Source organism: Grus americana, chromosome 3 (assembly GCF_028858705.1).
Source record: "Grus americana isolate bGruAme1 chromosome 3, bGruAme1.mat, whole genome shotgun sequence".
In the NCBI taxonomy this organism is placed as follows: Eukaryota; Metazoa; Chordata; class Aves; order Gruiformes; family Gruidae; genus Grus; species Grus americana.
Window position 1 is genome coordinate 85,184,131 of NC_072854.1, and position 19,387 is coordinate 85,203,517.

The 19,387-nt window shown below is 36.5% G+C and overlaps 1 protein-coding gene across 3 annotated transcripts in view; it reads left to right on the top strand.

The window, feature by feature from the left end:
- Positions 1–19,387, top strand: part of FMN2 (formin 2) — a 161,666-nt gene that overhangs the window by 118,419 nt on the left and 23,860 nt on the right. For all 3 annotated transcript variants that reach the window (XM_054822144.1, XM_054822145.1, XM_054822146.1), the window contains one exon: positions 9,714–9,765. In XM_054822144.1, the coding sequence (XP_054678119.1) occupies positions 9,714–9,765 (52 nt within the window). The remainder of the gene's footprint in view (positions 1–9,713; positions 9,766–19,387) is intronic.

The window sequence follows — 19,387 nt, forward strand, 5'->3', positions numbered from 1 at the left end:
GCAAATGTTGCAGTCTTCAAATCTGAGCAAGTCATCCAATGTTATATTCAGAAGCCAAACTAATATAATTGGGTTTAGACTTTAGAAAAGCATTATGGTGTAGGAAATTTAAGCACTAGAATGCATTGTAGAAGAAGCAAACCCACGATTTTCGAATGTTTAGCTAGTTCATCTAAAATCACTGGGAATAATTCCAGTATGATTGTAAGTTTGGGAGTACAAGGTAATCATTCAAACTTTGGTTCCTTCTAGTCCTATTTTGCAAAATTCTGCAGTTCTGCTCTTGTTAGTGAATGCCAGCCCCAGGTTTCATTGTGCTGGACCCAAGAATACAGCCTCTTCTCCAGACCCAAATTCTAGCCACATCCTCGTGATCTTGCAGAATAAAGATGCTAAACTTGTCCCCTTGGGTGAACTGTCTGTAACCATCTCCCTCTTTTGCCAGGAAGAGCACTCAGGAATCCAGTTTCCAAACCGTTAGTAAATGAATGTATAAATCACAAAGTGCGTTGTATTTATCGCTGTAGCTGCAACCAGATAGCTGGCCGTGACTTGTTCTTTTAGGTCAAGCAGCAAAAGGCTGTGCATCATCAAATGATGGATTGTGAATGAGACTAAAGCATCACACTGAATCTTGGATGACTGGGTTCAGTTCCTGGCTCCAGAAATACTGTAGATGATTGCGAAATGAATGCTGCTAGGGTAATCTTAATTCTGGCATTTTCTAACCCAGAATGATTGATTTTGCAGATTCCATTTTCTTTAAATGTTGCTTTTATAATTTGATTAATATATGGGAGAACATAGCACTGCTTCATAATTTTTGCTGAAAATAATTTGAGAAAATATGACCAAACCACTATTAGGAATATATACAAATAAATGTTTTTGGTTTTCTTCTTTTAGAAAATACACAGAACTTCAAGGGGTTGGATATTGGTAGATTGATGTGGATACATTCACTTCAAATATTATTATTATCAAAATACACTCATTGCTAAGATTAAAATTATTTTTTTTCATTTTAGAAGAAAATGTTGGAGAGATGTGAAAAGCAAGCCACATAAAGTCACTAGAACAAAAGATGCAGGAATTCACACTTAAACAAATTAATTCCATGAATGTTTACATTTTTATGTTAGTATTCTTTTTGTTGGATTATTGAAAGAGCTTTTAAAACTTGTTCTTTGAGTGCTGAAAGTATTTTTTTAATCTCACACTGACATCTTAATGCTAATAAATAGTTTAACGTCAGTGTTGTATAAACTTGTCCCTACCTCAGATGTCAGCACCTCCATTGGTGTGCATTATTGCATAATAATCCTAATTCAGATTGTGTTGTATTTGCAGCACTAAACAGGCTTCACTGAATTAGCCTCACCTTGCCTCAAAGTCAAGGGCAAACCTTTAGACTGGGGCTGGCAGCTGTTCGTGCCTTTGGCACAGGACCTCGTTTAATCGTTTTTGTAGGCATCAATACAATGATTGCAGACAGCACAGGTGTGGTAGAGTAAAAAAGGTATTTTGGCATCACTTGGGAACAGATCAATGGATGTGTCACAATAGCATGATACAAGTCATCCACCCCAAACTATTCTGAATAAACACAGCAGATTACTAAAATTACCAAAAACTTTGTGGATAATGTGGGGGACAGGGGGGAATTACTTCACTTTTTAAATCTCTTCTCCAGTAAAATCCAAACTGTGTTCAATAACATTGATTTTAAAGACTTTAAAGTGACAGGACAAGGGGCAATGGGCACAAACTGGAATGCAGGAAGTTCCATCTGAACGTGAGAAACAGCTTCTTCACTTTGAGGGTGGCCGAGCACTGGGACAGGCTGCCCAGAGAGGCTGTGGAGTCTCCTTCTCTGGAGATATTCAAACCCACCTGGATGCAATCCTGTGCAACCTCCTCTAGCTGATCCTGATTTAGCAGGGGGGTTGGACTAGATGATGTCTAGAGATCGGTTCCAAACCCTACCAATCTGTGATTCTGTAAGAGTACTTAGCTCCTTCATTAGCCCTAATCACTATGACGTGGTCTTCAGCACTGCCTAGTCCAGGCTCACAGCTGAACAGCCTTTCTTTCACATCAGGCCTGAAATCTCTTGCAGTATCTTTACTGTACCTAATAACTTATATTTAGTCCTAGGTATGCTAGCTGGCTGCACATCTGTTTAGTGCCTAGTCCTGACCTGAGACCTTTAAGCAGTGTAGGATTTTAGAAACAGTAGCAAGGACTATGGGGTGAGGAGCTCAAAGTTGCACATGAAATACAACGTATTTTACTTCTGTGAATGTGACATATGACAACATCATAGTGAGTGGTTGCTGAATGGACACAAGTATGATGGAGTGATTTTCTTTTTTTAGTTTTTGGTTTGTTTTTGGTTTTTTATTGGTTTTATATTGGTGGGTTGTTGGGGTTTTTTTAAAGTGTTGGATCAGGGTTCCACTTCACCCTCCATTCAGTTGACAGCAGATGGCATCTTTCAAAGGGTGGCAAATAACCCATCTTTTAACCAGACTGCTGCCTGAGATGGATTAAAAGAGAACACAAATAGCAAAATGTAGAGAGTTCACATCTGGAAACACAGCATGTATGAGGGGTAGATAGGACTTGTGCTGAAGTTTTTTTGTTGTTGTTATTAATTAATATAGTTCTTAATTTCAAAAGTCAGTCTCCTTTTATAGAGTCTGTTGATAAGTTTAATTTTTTCTAACTTTCAACAAAGATTAACTTTCAGTGCTCATATATTCACTGAGAGTTTAAACTTGGTCATAATCTATGGGGCTAGCACATAATTTGAGTTGTTCCTGTTGTGTGAGAGTGTAAAGTCATTGTGAAGTGCAGTTGGTTGGAATCAATATAAATGTTTATGTGTATCATAGATTTTGAAAAAACTGGAACAACAGAAATGTCCAGTATATTAGATGCTCTGTCCCCAGTTATCTTCAAGAAACTGGGGTCTGTATGAAGTATTTAACTGTTCTTTTTCACATATGAAAATCTTAGAAAATGGGGGAGAGGGAGTGGGTATTCTTCATGCTCACAACCTTCTGTGAATTTCTCATAGCAAATACAGAAGGATGTAAGACTCTTGCTAGGATTCCCAGAAGAAATCCTGCTTTCTTCTCAGGCAAAGCTTTCTTAGTGTGAGTGTACCTGATAATAAACCATCCAAATGTACTTGGATCTTTGTTCAGTGTAAATAGAAATTCTGAAAACTATAGCAATGTAAATCTAATGACTCATTGAAAAGGCGTTGTGTCTGTCAAAACCAAAACAAAAACAAACAAAAACCCCCAAAAACACAAGCCAAAAAAATTTAAAAAAAACCAAACCCCAAAATACTGGCTCCACTTGAAAGTTACTGGAAAGCACATTCATAGCTAATTATAAACAAATACTAGTTAACACTTTAAATAAAAAGAGAGGGGGAAAAAGCAAAAAGATTTAGGACATACACAAGCAGATGAAAGGATTCTTGTTGCCTTCCATCTGAGATTACTCAGATGCATTCCTGTATTCAATTACCTGAGAAGATGTGATATTCCCTTAAGAGAGATCAGGAGATCAGAAGGGATGGCAGTTTCGTGCATCTTCTTACTCATAGTCCTTTGAAACTGGTTCAGCAGAAATAGCTTAAATTGCAACAGGGTTTGGGGCCAGACGGTGACTATAGACAGTAATCACTGGGTTAAGATCATACCACAAACCAACAACAAAACATTCTGGTGGAACAAAAGCTCTGAGAGGGCGTTTGAATGCTATTTCAGTAGACCTATAAGGTCTACTTGGAATAATTTCTGAATTGGAACCAAAGGGTCAACTTGTTTTGTGACTATACTTATCAAGTACATTTGCACATAAAGGACACTGATAATTCTTATTAACTGTTAGCTTTGAGTCTATTTTTCTCATGAAATTCCTGATATTACTGCATATTCAAGCTTAAGCTTTAAAGTTGGGTTTTTTTTTTACAAAGCCACTAAGCACGAGCCCCTGTCATCATTTGAAAATTAATGATCATCTAACTTTTCTTTACAATCTTCCTCAAAACCCACTTCCTTTTTGATAGTTTCCATCTAAAATGGCTACTTAGTTCTTCCCAGCGCCTCTCTCATCCCCAACTGCATTAGTCTTATTAAATAAAATTTACAAAAAGAACAAACAACAACAACATCCAAAAATTGAGGCAAAACACATTCAGAAGTCTAAAGGGGGGAAGAAAGAGGCTTTCCTTGAGAGCTTTCTACTGATCCTGGTGTCTTTGCTACTCTGCTTTGGTATTTCAAGGTATTTCAAAACACAGTGTTGAATAGTATGCTGACTGCCAAATAAACTAGCTGTGAGTATTATTTTGGTGTTTTCTGGGGGCATTTAAAAGTACGTGTGCTACCAAGGAGAATGGGGGAATTCTCTTAGGAGCTCTGGCAGAGGTCTTGTAAACTTGAACCTTCAACCCTAATTATACCAATGTAACTACATGCCCTTGCTTATGGAAGTTGTTCATCCAGTGTTTCCTCTGTTTATCTTCACTTTCTTTCTGTCCTAGTCACACGCATGAGATACCTACAGAAGGTATCCTCATGGCCTCTATCAGGCACCTCAGGTCCTTGGATCTTAGTTGAGCTGGGTCAGGAGTGACAGATGAATTGCCTGGTGTTCCATATGGTTTTTAAGAAAGTCTATCCCTTGATTTTGATTTAGTTTTGTTGGGATTTTTTTTTTAGTTTATGGCTCTGCTAGAGGAGATACTTGGTATATTTTCAAAGTCCTAGCTACTGTTCACTCAGCACCACTGTGGAAAAAAATGTTCTCTTTAAAGATCCTAGTAAACCTGCAGCAAGGGTTTGTAAAAGTATTAGAAATAATTTTCTTTATTTTCTATTCGGTAAAAAGGATTTCTAAAAATTTCATTGCTTTTCAATAACGTGTATAGCACAGGGGCAGAATAGTCCCAGTTTAAGACAGTTGTTGTAAGTTTTTGACCTCCCAGTTAGTCTTAGGTGAAATATTTCTTATGATTTTTAAATCCTCTGGAAGAGATGATAAAGAGTGAAATGTCACACTTTAAAAAAAAAAAAAAAAAGCAGCAACATATAATAGAGTCAACAGACATTATATGCAATGTCTGTCCGTATAGAAAATAGATATATTAATGTAAATAACTTTTTTTAAAAGATCAGATACAATGCAGAAGTTATAACAGTTAAATTTGGAGGAGACTAATATAGAAAGTTTATTGGAATGAAAATGAGAGAATACTTGGCAGTGTTCTTAGTTCACAGAGTAGCTTGATTCCTGCAGAGATTTTAGCATTATAGGTCTGAAATGTCACTTGCCATTGAGACTAGAGGGGACAATTTGTGGTCAAGAAATGGCTTTTATGTCCTTACCTTTGAACTCCTCTCCGTTTAATTTAATCTTCTAGGCTTCTTAAAGACAAAGAAAAAAAGGACTATTTGCAGAAAAGTGAATTATACTGTTCTGCTAAAGACTGTTATTTTCTAGAATGCCTGTGTATACTTCTCACATTCCATTTTGTGAGATGCTTCAGATTTTCATAAATGCATAGCTCGCTTTAGTATGGCTTTTCATATATGTGCCTTTGCAGAAGTTTATATGTAATCTTTGCAGGACTATAATCTAAAAGAATTGGAAGAGCAAACACAGAGAACAATGGCATGTATCATTCTGGAATGTGTGTATATGCTGATAACGACAGAGCTTTTGTGAATTAAGTTAATTAGACTTCATTTGTGAGGCCTTGTTCGAAAGCTCAATCTGAATTGCCTGAAATCAAGTTTTATGCCCCAATTATAAAACATCAAGCAGTAAATTTAAGCAAATACAGAAAGTAATAAGATAGAAATTAGAACATCTGATGTGAGTAAATTTTGAAGAAATACATATACCTTTATTTAAAAGAATTGATTGAAGAGTCTTGGATATAGTACAGTCCTCATGCTTGGTAAGGAATGACGTAGGGAGGAAGGAATGTACTTGAATTTTGACCAAATATATAAAGTATTTAGGAAGTATAGACCTTGCTCTGAAGGGAAACCATCTTTAAATAATCTGAAGGTATCTTAATGGAAAAAGCAGGCAAACAGTGGAACATCATCCAAAAAGAAGGCATTACAGATGCTTTCAAAAAAAAAAAAAAGTGAAAAGATAACTAATTCAGTATATGTTGTAAATAGTAGATAAGGCAGCCTTGCTCCATGAGAGGTAATTTTCATTCTGAAATGTTCTTTTTTTTGTGTTTTGATATGGCGATGTTTTTCAATATGACCTGAGGTTATTTTTCAACTATATCCTTTTAAGTAGATTTTACAGAATATATATGCCTTCAGGATTATGAGAGCTGCTTATAAAGCCCTACAATATATTGAGTGTATGCAGGCAGAGATGTAAAACTGTTTTACCTCTGCTTACTGCTGCATTACATGAAATATAGGAGCTAGTATTTCCTGGTATGATATAGTCTTTGATAGATTTAGAACAGTGTATTTGGAGGTGGTTTAGTAAGTTAGTGTCAAGGATCAAGAAAACTACTCTTAGCAGGGGGTTGGAGAAAAGATGATGATTCAATAAAATATGGACTATTTTCATTTGGGAAAGATAACTGACCCAAGAGCCGGAACTCCTACATCTGTCAGAAAAGCCTGCAAGCAGTCGCTGCTGTGATGAGCTGACGGATTCTGAATATATATGAAAGCAGATGTGGCTACTGGATGACTACAAGGTTTCTTTTAATGTTTTTCAAAGAAAATCAGTAAGAGTTTCTGCGGTAATATTGTTTCTTGAGGACAGAGAGAAAGAGAAATTTTAATGGCAGAACGGAGCGGTCAGACATGCTCAGCTGCCACAGTATCCCTGGCAATCACCATTGCCATCAGCCATTGCCACCGTGGGATCACTGTGGCGTGGGTAGGGATTTCCTCTTTACTTCACCTGTTGGAGGAGTTTTCTTTTGTAAAAGGAAATTCACTTTCCTCCCAAGACTGTGCTCCCAAGGTGGACACCTTTCAGCTGGTACTCAGCACTTAGTTGACGTAGGCTGCCGAGAAGGGAGAAGGCCAAACTGGTGCTTTTCAGACAGTCTCTTTACAGTTGTGATGAACTGCTTTTGCAGAAGAAAGGCCAGTAAAGATGCATTATATTGGATGAAATTATAAAGTCTAAGGTATTCTGGGACACTTCAACTGAATCTGTCATAACTGATTTTTTTCCTCCCCTACTCAAATGGGAAAAATGAGTTGAAAGCAGTTTATTAATAGGGCAATTACTACAGAGCAAAATACCAATAACCGCTAATATCCGGTGACAATATTAGTGGCCAGTTCCAGAAGTTGTAGCAATCTTCAGCTGCTTCAACATCTAATAGTTATTCCATTGTATCCAGGTGACAGTAAGACTTTTGTAGTTTTGATGACAGGAGGCTTTCTTTCCTTGCTGGTTAAATCTCAATGCATGTTTTCGACTAGCCATTGTCCATAGCTTTCAGATGTTTGCTGTGTACTAGTGCAAAAGCAGTCATCTGAATACTTGCTTTGAACAGGGACAGATCCCCAAGTGTACGTACCATATTCTCTTCTCTTTCACTGGTGCCACCCGTTGTCTTGTAGAAGCAGAATTGTTTTCATACTGTTCTTTACCTTTTTATGTCTAGAAAAATGAGAAAGTAAATGGATTGCAAGTCAGATTTACACTGGAATAATATCCTTTTAATAACATGCAGAAGGTTTAGAAGCGTCATCATGTATTTGGAACAGACTACAAGGGAATTCTGTTTTAGAGAAAAGTCTTTCCTTGCAAGACTGTTTAATGCCAATAGGTGATCTGATGCAGGATTAAATCTCTCTCTGTGGGTATAGTGGCTGCCTTATGCATATGTACTTAATACTTTTTTTAAAAAAGCTGTTACATATACCTGCATAATTCAAGGATTCTCAAGATTCGTTTCATTGTGTAATACCCATTCTCTATGAAATGAATAAAAGTACAGATACCTGAAGTATTTTTTTCCCTTCCTCTCTGGACCATAATAACTTTCCTTTTAATTGAAAGAAAACTTGTTCCAGAATGGGGACATTCTGACATACTTTGATAAGCCTAGTATGGTATATTGTGCTTGCAGTCTTTCAAAAAGTAAATTAAGCAATATTTGCTCTGTTATTGGTGGGTACATAATTGTTTGTAAGCATGTGCAGAACATGAAATAAGGAAGAACATGAAATAAGAAAGAAAAAACCCCAAAACTAGGCAGCTCAGATGATGGAATATTCCATTAATCCTGGAAATTATAAAAAGAGTTATATCCTACAAATGTGATGTATGTACTAAAAGACTGTCCTAGGCTGGAGCATGCTAGCCTCCATTTCCAAGCATTGTTGAACTGAGAGGAGTCCAAATAATAATAGTAATAGAATTATTTATTTTAAAAGTTGTATCCGCAGATACTTAGTGAAAGTGTTAATGCAGAATTAGATATTGGATCTCCCTTCATCCAGGGAGTTTGTGTGCAGTTTTTTCTCTCTTGCACCATCTGGTTTTACAAGTCATACCTTGACTTTCAGGACTGAAGTATGAAGGAAAAAAAAAAAAATTAATGAAATTCTGTCAAAGCTGCCAGGTTTCACCTGGTTTCATATCCAAAGCAAGGCAAGGCTTTCAAGAAAAACTATAAGTGAGCCCAGATTCACTCAACACTGGGCCCAGGTTCACTCAAAAGGGCTGTGAGCCCTCACAAACCTTTTGAAGAATCTGGGACGCCTTTCAAGTCAGTATTGAAACCTGTAATCAGGCAGGCTTCACATGCTCTTGAATTTCCTTGAGAACATTTACCCAGCTCTCCCTCAAGTTTTCTGTGGTTTGCTGGGATTTTTTTCACTTTCAGCAAAACAATGATGGAGCCCGAGTCTTGAAGTAATGATTACTAAATACAATGTTTGCTGCTGCAAGCAGCCAGGCACTGCTCACCCTTCTCAGTGGACTACATTACTACTAATAAAAAGCATTTGCAGCATGAGACATAGCTCTGATCCTCATTCTGACGGGGAAAAGAATAGGGAAACTCCATTTGTGTATCTTTGCTACAGATTTCACATATCTATTTTAGTGTTACCGTATGTTTGTAAAGTGCTCTTGATTGAAACATTGTAACAGAAAAATAGTGGTTATCTTTGTTCTCTAATAATTCCATTGCCTTTCTCATTTTTGCCAAATTTAAAATTAGGATTTCCTTTTCCAAAGGCGGTGTGTCTACAATGTAGAAAAATAATTTTAATGAATTATTATTGTAGAGCTATGTAAGGAAAGTGGAATGAAAACTAGCTTAAAGGTTTATTAATATTTTTTTAGATTTCTATATGAAGTCTGTACCATTGACATTTGTTTCCAGGACAGTTCAGAGTTCTTCATGTCCCAAAACATAGGACATTTTCTTGGTTGCATTTGTTTTGCTTTGAGGTTTTTTGTGGTTTTGTTTATTTGTTTTGTTTTTTAATAGGGCTATCCAAATTCATGTAGTTTTGTGTGTTTGGGGGATTTTTATTTGTTTTTCCTTTCAGAATTGATGTACATGAGTATATCCTCAGGTGGTTTCTATACATCTTATACATGATATATTAACAATAAACATTATCCTTAAACAACATATTTATCTTGTAGCTAATTCTTTGATTGCATTTTTACAGCTAAAATAGATCAAGAAAATGAAGAGAAGTCACTGACAGAAGCACACAAAAGGTAGGAAAGAGTGATGCAGTAAAACCTTTCAAGAAATATGTTTTGGTAGAAATTGCTATATTGGTAGTCAACATTACCGTATTTTTTGAATAGTGAAAGGAATGCACTCAGAAAACTAAGTGATACTTATTTATTGTCAATTTTAATTTGATAGCTAGGAAAAAATTTGAAAGAAAATAGTCACACAGCCTACCTTTAGACAAATATTGCACATGACTCCTGTCTTTCAGAAAATGCATGTACCATATGTAAAAATTCAGAATATACCATTAGGACTGAGAGAAAACAGCTCACAGTACACCAGAATCATGGCGATTTGACGGACATGTAGCATTCCCCAGACAACTATTATTCATTAGGTACCACTTCCTGTGCTTATAAAATGTCTGCTTTAAAATAACGAAATCTGTTTTTTTAATATACTAATGATATATATAATTAAATGTGACTTCCTTTGTAAAATTGCTAATAGATCTTCAAATAGTTTTTTGTGGCAAAAAGCAAAATACCTCATTAAATTTCATTACAGATGTGTGCAGTTGAAAGAGTTTTCAAAATTAGGAACTTCACTGCATTGCACAACTTGCGGTTTCTTCTGATATTTTGGCAATGTTTAAATGGGACAGATTTTTATCTGTCCCAGCAAAAGACCAAACTATGACACACACCATTTATAGTCCAGATTTAGTGAAACTGACGGTCTGCATTTGTTTTTCTTTCACTAAAAATAGTATCTTCTTTTTGTACGAGCTACAACTGCCACTGAATATATGCTGATGAATATATTAATTCTATATTCCCAGAGCTGGGAAGTGTCTCAATAGGATTCCAGTAAAATATACCGCTATAAAAGCTTCTAGTTCTTACTATGGTTTGTTAGCCATTCTATGGCCCCGGTGCGCAAATTTGCTACCTCCTGTAATGCTACAGTGCAGTTGACATCTTTCCTGGTACGGCACCACAATTTCTCTCTCTTCCCTTGGGCCATGTACTAGGGATAGTACCTGAAAAGGAAGCCAAGGGGAGAGTGGGTGTTCCTCTGCCCTTCTTAGCTGCAAGGAGGTGTTAGGTCCTTGAGTGGTGCATCAGTGATGTGGGATCATGATGGAAAAAATGGAACAAAGGAAGTATTGCTTTGGCTTAGTATCCTACCTCTTGCTCAAGTGTATGAAAGGCATTTCTGACATTTCTTAGGTTTGTTTAACTGCTGAGTTACATAATTCTTATCCTTAAAAATCTCCTTCATAATAAAACTTTGAGAGAAGAAACTCCTGTTAGAATAAGAGATTTTGGTGATCTCTGCCTGCTCTTTAAAGGAAGCTGTTTCTCCTATGGAAAATGGATTAGACGACTTGTCCAAAGCTGACAGATATCTAAGGACAAGGGGAATCTGCAATGCGTTCAGAAATCTTGTGACTTTTCACTGTCTTCTGGTGTCTAATTCACTCGCCACTCTTATTTTTTTTTCCCTGACTGCACTGGAACCATCATATCAAAAACTTCCTATTGGTATACTCAGCATCCACAATATGGGGGAAGAAACCAAACTACTCCCTGGATTATCGTTCAGCTTGGTCTGCTCCTCCCAGCTTGCCCTAATTATTTCTTCTTCTGCGTTGAGTGCAGCAGCTCCTTTTACATAGTAGTTTGTCAAAGAAGAAAATTCAGCTTCGTTGTTCTTCTTTACTGTGAATATCTAGCAAGCATAACACATCCCAAACCTTTTGTGGAACACATGAGGAATTATGCTAGGACAACATTAGGGCAAAGTTCTTTTTTAGTATTATCTAGGCGACGTTTTCCTTCCTTCCTTCCATCCATCCATCCATCCATCCATCCGATTAGTGATATTTGTTAAAATATTGAAGACAGCTTCATGGTACAGTTTTAGTATTACATGTATTTATTTCACTAAGATCTTTAATTGGCTTAAAAATAAAATGCTTGGGATCTTTTTTTGGTGGGGATGGGTGAAAAAGAAGATGAGAGCTTAAAAATCTAAATAAAAGATTAGTTACATTTGGCTAATCATAGGTAGAACAGCAATGTGTAGGATGACTAAACAAGCAAGTAGTGCAAGGAAAAGTGATGGATTAGATGGAGCAAAATTAATGTGATTAATGTGCTTGGATTTTCCTTTTTGAAGTGGATAACTTCAGCCTGTGTATAAGTTCAGGTCTACCCCACAATAGCATTTCTTTAGCTTTCAGTAAAAACTACATTTTTTTTAATATATATATTTATATTTTTTATAAATATCTGGTTTGGGCACAAAATATTAAAGCTGATATGTCCATAAAAATATGAAAGTCTAAAAGAAAAAGCTCTTGCAGCAATAACAACAAAAATGTTTCTAAAATGAATAATGATTTGGGGAAAATGCAGCAATAGATGAGCTGAAATGGAAAGTTAATCTTCCACACAAAATAAAGACAAAGAAAATGGAATGTCTGCTCCAGGGACTCCATACAGTGTATAGCTGTTCATTTGTCACAAGTGAGAAAATGTTTAATCGGTTTTGAAATGATGTATTCTCTCTTTATTTATCGTGTTTAGTGACTTTAAGAGTGTCAGTATGTAAAGTGTTTATCCAAGGAATGGATTTCTGGCACATGGATAAAATGAAAAGTGAAATGTTTAGCTTGCAATAGGCATATGTTCCAAGATCTCTCTGAGTAAGTATCCTGAGATGAGAAGAAAGCACACAGGTCTGTGTTTATCTAGCTTACGCAGGCAGACAAGGAAGGCTCCAGCCTGGTATTAACACTGAAGTGACATGGAATGTCTTCACCAAACCCCAAACAATTACATCATTCCCTTAACAATATTGATAAAGTGTAATAAAAAAGAACCTGGCACTTTCCAATTAGATCCTCATTGCTAAATACTTGAGAAACTGTGAAACACTTGACAAGTTAAAGTAAAAAACCACTGTTCTGGGGGGAGGGGAAAGAAGTAAAAGAGGAGAGGGAGAGGAGGAGGAGAGTAAGAGATGCTTCTATATTTTAGAAGTCCATATTTGACTTTTTTTTTTTAATTTTAGATTATGTCCTCTGTCCCAAGATGCATAACTATATGCTCAATTCACACAACTGTAAATAACATTTAAACAACTTTATAATTAAAATTTAGTATCTTTGAAAATTTGGAGATACAACACACTTCCACCAAGCACCAAATATGTTCTCTGGTTTTTGTGTTTTCATTTACTTAGCTTTAAATATCTCTAATTTTCCAGGATGTGATTTTCTTTAAGCAGGGAGAAAAAATTAGAAGCACTATTTTTTCCAGGTATGCTTAATACAATTTTAGAGTGAGATAAAGTTGGATCAGAGTACCCACAGCAAGTAGGAACCAAGATTGCATCAAAGTTATTGTCAAAAGTAATATGATAGCTGATGTCTTGTTTACCGTGCTAGCATAAAAGGCAATAGCCACAGCAGCAATATAATCTTCCTTGCTTATAGTCAGAAATGAGCTAGTTGCTCCTCTTCTTGCACTTCATTCCTGAAGAAGCAGCAGCTAAACAACCTGACCAGAATTATCAGAAACAGCATTCAGTGAAGTTGAAAGTCCTAATTCTCTGCCTCACTGCCTCTGTGCAGCTGAATAGGTATGAAGGAATTGCGTGTAGCTTTATTACTTTCTTATAATACCTTTCCCAGTATTGAGTTCTGATCTTGGAAGGCTTCCAGATTATGGTCTCTTTTTAGAAGGAAATAAATCCAGACTGTAACACTGATCTTTCTTCTACTGAAATAGTTAAGATGATCTTCCCCTTTTTCTTCCCCTCTACCTGCAATGATTCATCTCTTCTTGGAATAACACCTCGGGAATCATTCAAAATGAACTGGAGATGTTTATTTTAGACCTGAGACACAGTCAGATGATCTTCAGTTCTCTTAAGAACACTACAGATCCTATTATTTCTAATATTTCAGATAGTGTAACCCTGCTTGAAGTGATAACATAGGTCACTGAGACACAACAGTCCCGTATAATGGCGGCTTGATTTGGGGTGAAACTGTTCACCCTTTTTTCCTGCTGCAATGCCTAATGAGGGCTGAATAGACAGAATTGCTGCTCACTATCATGGCTTTGCTTACGTCACTGATGAACAAATCTGAGAATTTAATTTGTTCTTTAGTAAATCTCAATGCATTATGAGAATATATGTTTGTTTTAAAAAAGTCAAACAGAGGACTTTCTGCCTTCTGACATAACTATCAACTAGGGAATTTAGGATGTGCGTGGCTGGGTATGGAACACTCATCTTCCTGTGTCAGGATAGTTTTATTTGGTTTATTTTATAATTTGCTCCCATTACTTGCACATTCCAGTGATTTTTAGCTTTTAAGTGCTTCCTGAGTGCAGCCTCCCAGGCACCTCTTCTGTTTTCAGGACATTTAATAATCCGTTTAGCAATGTGTTGTTGCTTTCTTTGCTGTAGCAACAAATGACATTAATTTTGAAGAGAAATGTTTACTTTTAATTCCCTGGGGGGGGGGGGGAACAACAAACCAAAAAAACCTACTCCTGACACAACACTCGCAGACTTCCATTGGCTTCAGTGAACATGAGACTTGGGGAGGAACAAAGCTTTACACCTGCTTAGGAGCTGACAAGTCGATGACACTTAAAGAAATAGCAGACAGTATGGTACAATGGCACTGCTGAAAAGCAACACCTAGAAATGTGTCACCTAAGTCTGGTAATCCTTTAAAACAGTAAATGTTCCTCCCGCCTCACCACCCTCCACACAATGGTTTCGATTGTTTCCAAAAATGAACTGTAACGTTAAAGTGAAAATTGAGTTAATGATTGAAATAAAGTGGTGAAAAGCACAGAATGGAGAGAGGTATGTAGGTTAAAAAACCCCTAGCACAACACTTTTAACTGAAAGGCAAGAATATGCTGTTGGCCTCCATCTTTCACTACTCTTTGGCCATTCATCCTTTGTTGGTTCCTTTACTGTTAGGTCTCTCTTCTCGCTGTGTGGCTCCCAGCACGCAGACTTGAATTGCTCGTGGTAATACATTTCAGACTGTAGGTATACATTAGTTGCATCAGCAAAAAGTAAATACTGGGTGAGCAAAGGAAATGTGTATAGAAGAAGCTTACAGACTGTTAAACAGATTGGATCGTTCTAGCTTAGTATCCTGTCTGTGACAAAATATCAGGGCCTGTAAATATGCAGTAATGGAAACTTAGCCGGCAGTTTAGTTATGTCAGAAAGTCTCTTATGAAATATGGGCAATTGATCTTTCCCTGAAAGACGAGGTCTTTGTCCTTTTCTGAAAATATTTGCCAAATGACTGCAAGTCTTTACCCACTTGCACAATACAATTTTTGTCTGTAAGTGCATTATCTTTTCTTTTAAAGATGTTGAGCTGCTTGCTTAAAAAAATAATTTTATTTTATTGGTTTTAAATTAGTTTGCATTTAATGGCATTCAGTGCTGCTATGAACAAATAGTAATATAACTTTTAACAGATGGGGTATAATTCAGAGATCTAATATTCTGCAACATAAGCTCATCTTTATACAATTTATTCTACATTTTATGTAGAGGATCTATCTTACAAACAAAGATAAAGGATATTAGTTTACAGTACAAATGCAGTTACACAGTGAAGTGAAGCATTGATGACAATACAGCTAAGTAACACCCTGATAACAATATAGTTAAAATAACTGGGGTCTGATCATACCAAAACCTAATGCCATAGCATTAAATTCAGGATTTAAAAAGGAAAAAAAAAAAAAAAAAAAAGACTAAGAGGAGAATCACTTAGCTAATAAAATTAATGAAAAAAATACAGAAATTAAAATCTTTAAATGTGGCACATTATTTTGACCTCCAATTTATGTCCACCAGGTGGTTTCACTGAGTTTCACTCAAAAATTCAAGATATTCCTCTTGAGCTGCTACAGCTGAAATAAAACGCTTGTGTGCATGTGTGTACACACAATTAGCTCCAGTGCCTCTCCATCAGCTTCTGATTATGTTCAGCAGGTTTTTTCTTTCATCATATTGTCTACCTGAGCTGTTTAGTTAGATTGTTTTCTAAAACCTTCACAGTATCGTGTTCTCATTTGCAGCAACTGTGACTTAAACGTGCATAACACTTCTGCTCTTACTCTTATGTTGATTTGCTGCTACAGTTGTTGATTTCTTCCTTGCTGTACTTCAAGATTTACTTTAAGGATTATTATATTATATTGCTGTTGTCATGTATAAGCAAATAGAACAGCAGAACATCAGGGATGTGGTTTAATTAGGTCACAATTGCATTAACTCATCTGGGAACTATCCAGTAATAACTTGTACGATATAGGTCATTCCTTCTGTAATAATTTCCAGTTGATGGAAGGCTGCCATCAGCCCCTCCACAGTGTAGAGCTTGCCTCAGCCCACTGCTGAAACCTTACTGTGCTTCTCATGTATGGAGATTAAGCGACTATGGAAAAAAGTGTTGCATCTTTACCCTTCCTCCGTTTGTTCCTTGGCCTTGCTGCCTTGTTTCTTGTCTTCCTTAACAAGCTAGATTCAGGAACAGCCAGGTCCCTTCTGCACTGTCTCTTAAATGAACGTTTCTTGTAGGATAACTTGCAACTGCCTCCTTTCTCAAGTGCTGCCTGAAAGATGGTTCTACCTTCATCAGTCTGAGGAGGAGTTAAAGTTCCTTCTCCAGCCCAAAGGAAACAACTAGGGCAATGGTCACTCCAGACCAGAAACACCATGAAGCCTTATGTAATCCTTGGAAGTGATGGGAACAGCTCCTCCAGACATAAGAGAGTATTCTTAGGCCAAAGGTGTATGGTTTATTTAGCTTTGCTTAGAGGTGTGAATATCGATGATTTGCATATCCAGTGTGATATGGTTATTTATTACAATCTTTCCATAAATTCCAATGGCTGCCACCTTTCATTTAAACTTGATCCGTATGGAAAATGCTACCCATTTTTCTCTACTCATCTAAAAAAAGGTACTGTTACTACTATAAAGAGAATGTATTGGGATAAATTGGGAGTTCAATCATAAATGCCTAATGTTTGAAAAAAATGCATGTAAAGAACTTTTCAATCTGACACTTAACCTAAATTTTGAAGTCTTTCAATTTACTTTCATGGCATTTTGTTTTAATTGACTCTAAGAACATGAAAATCCCTGTGAACGTCCTCTCCAAAGGCTGGATTTCTTCCATTCATAGTTGTGCTGGCTTTTGATGATATTTGGGAATCCTGTGTTCATGCGTGTTAAGGAGAGGGCTTGAATCAAGTAAGAATGTTCTTCAGAGCAACCCTGAAGGGTTAAGATGAAACTGTGTCACAAAACATTTAAAATACTAAGAGGTTCTATAATACCCAAGTATTTCAGAGGATTTTTATTCTATCATTTTCAAATAATAGAAACTGAAACCTAAGTTTGGCTTGAGCACCAAAATAGAAAGAGAACGTGACAATACTCCCAATCAGACCTGTAGATTCAGTTCACTTGTTATTTTTAGACTGTGTTTTTGTAAATGCATTTGTATAAAATTCAATCTACGCTGGATTATATTCTTTGAGCGTGGGTTAATATTATACATACATGAACTCTAGTAAAGCATCTGTGTGGTTTCTGTCTAGATATCTAAATAATCCACTCTAGGTTTAAGGCAAATTACTTCTTATTGTGTTAGATAACTCTAACCTTGACCCTGCGTGAATTTCAGTTATAAAAGTGAGCCATACTATGGGAGCAGGCAGATTACAAGCCTGAGGTTGACATCAATAAATTGAAAAAAGCATAATAAAATTTTTAACACGATATTTAGTACACAACAGTTACACTACCTCCATATGTAATTAACAACCTCTGCAAGTAATAATGATTGCTCAGAAGGCCTCCATTGTACTAGACAGTGAAGATGAGGTGTGTTAATAGAAACATCTGGAGACAAGTTGGGCTTTAACGTGAGGCATTTAGCTGGTTCTTACAGCACTGAGGCTAGCAGCTTGTGTATCAGATCACTGCTGTTGAAATTCAGTCTACCACTGTATTCTGTGTCTACTGGCACCTTATTATTTCTTCAAGTTCAACTGGCCAAGGGTTATTTAATATGTTTGAAGCTCATATGTTAGTTTTTAAGAGAGAAAATAGTTTTCTCTTGAATGTGTTACTGGGCCTGACTTTCCAGTGCACACAACTACATGACATTGTTTTATGCATGCTCATATCGTATATGCCCAGTTTAGCACAGAGCTATCCACGTGTCTACATAACAGCCTAGCTGGCATGCACGGGCATGATGTCCACACTAACATAAAATTTAAAGCATTAAACTCTGGGAAAGAGAACATACACGTTCATGCAAAGTATGCAGATTACGGTGAATTGCAGATTGCAGCTGACACCAATGCATCCAGGGAACTGTAAATACCTCAAGCCAAGTTTTTGAAAGGAAGTTTGAAGCCATTTAAAATTGTAATTTTAAAATGACAGGAGAAAGCACATGCAAGTTAAAAATGCATTAGAAGTATCATGCTAAAAAGTGTTTGCTTTTTTCTCCAAGAGGGCTGGTAGAATACAATTGTCAGGGACAAAAAAGACCCCAACGTTAGCTCTGTTTCTAATGTATTATCTCAATTCATGTTTTAATCTGAATAATATTCTTGAACAGAGACATAACCTTTAAATATGCATAACATAATTTGGATTCACGTAAACCCCAATTACTGTTTGAGCTGTGTCTGACGAATACTTTGTACGCGATATAGCGAAGGCAGCAAAAATATCTCTAACCTACGTTTCCTGACCTTTGATTTGCAGATGGCTGGAGGCTGACTCAGTCTGTGCAGAATGGCTTTTTAAACATTGTATTATTTGTCATCAGAAAAGTTCTGTCTGCCAAGATAAACTCCATCCTGCTTGTGACCTAATTTAGCACCTAATCCTATGCCACCTTGGATAAAAGATGTTATTGTTACATCAGCAGAGCATTTGCTTACATCAGAGCAATGCAAAAAACCCCACCAAACCAAACCCAAACATATAGAGGAACGAGGTTGCAGCCTAGCGTTTTAGAGAAGAATGTAAATAAAAATAGGAAGAAAAATAAATAATAAAACCAGAGAATGAAATCTTGAAGAATGTTTTTAAGATGTAGTGTTAACTGTGATCCTTGAGAATCTAATGCTTCCAGAAGATATAAGCAACAGAAAGTGATTTGGCAAATTTTTTTCATCGTGCCAAGCCAATATACCTTAATCTGGACCTGATAAAATTAATTTCTAAAATAAACAGATTGTGAAAATCTCAGTGCTCAAATTCACCTTCCAACAAAACTATAAATTAGCTATGGCCATATTATTTGGCTACTTTGCTACCCCTATTATGAGGGACTTTGTTCCTGAAAGACAGGACTAAAGAAATACCCACCCATTGAATGATGTAAATATAAGGGCTTGAAGTAACAGTTTGAAGTGAGGTTGAAATGGCAATCTGATATGTGAAGGATATTCATTGCTAACTCCATGAGTTCATCAGTCCTCTAAGAACTTTATTTTTCCTGAAATACTTGTTTGAAGTGCAAGGTTATATTCTTAATACCTATTGAATTTAACAGTCTGTGCCAGG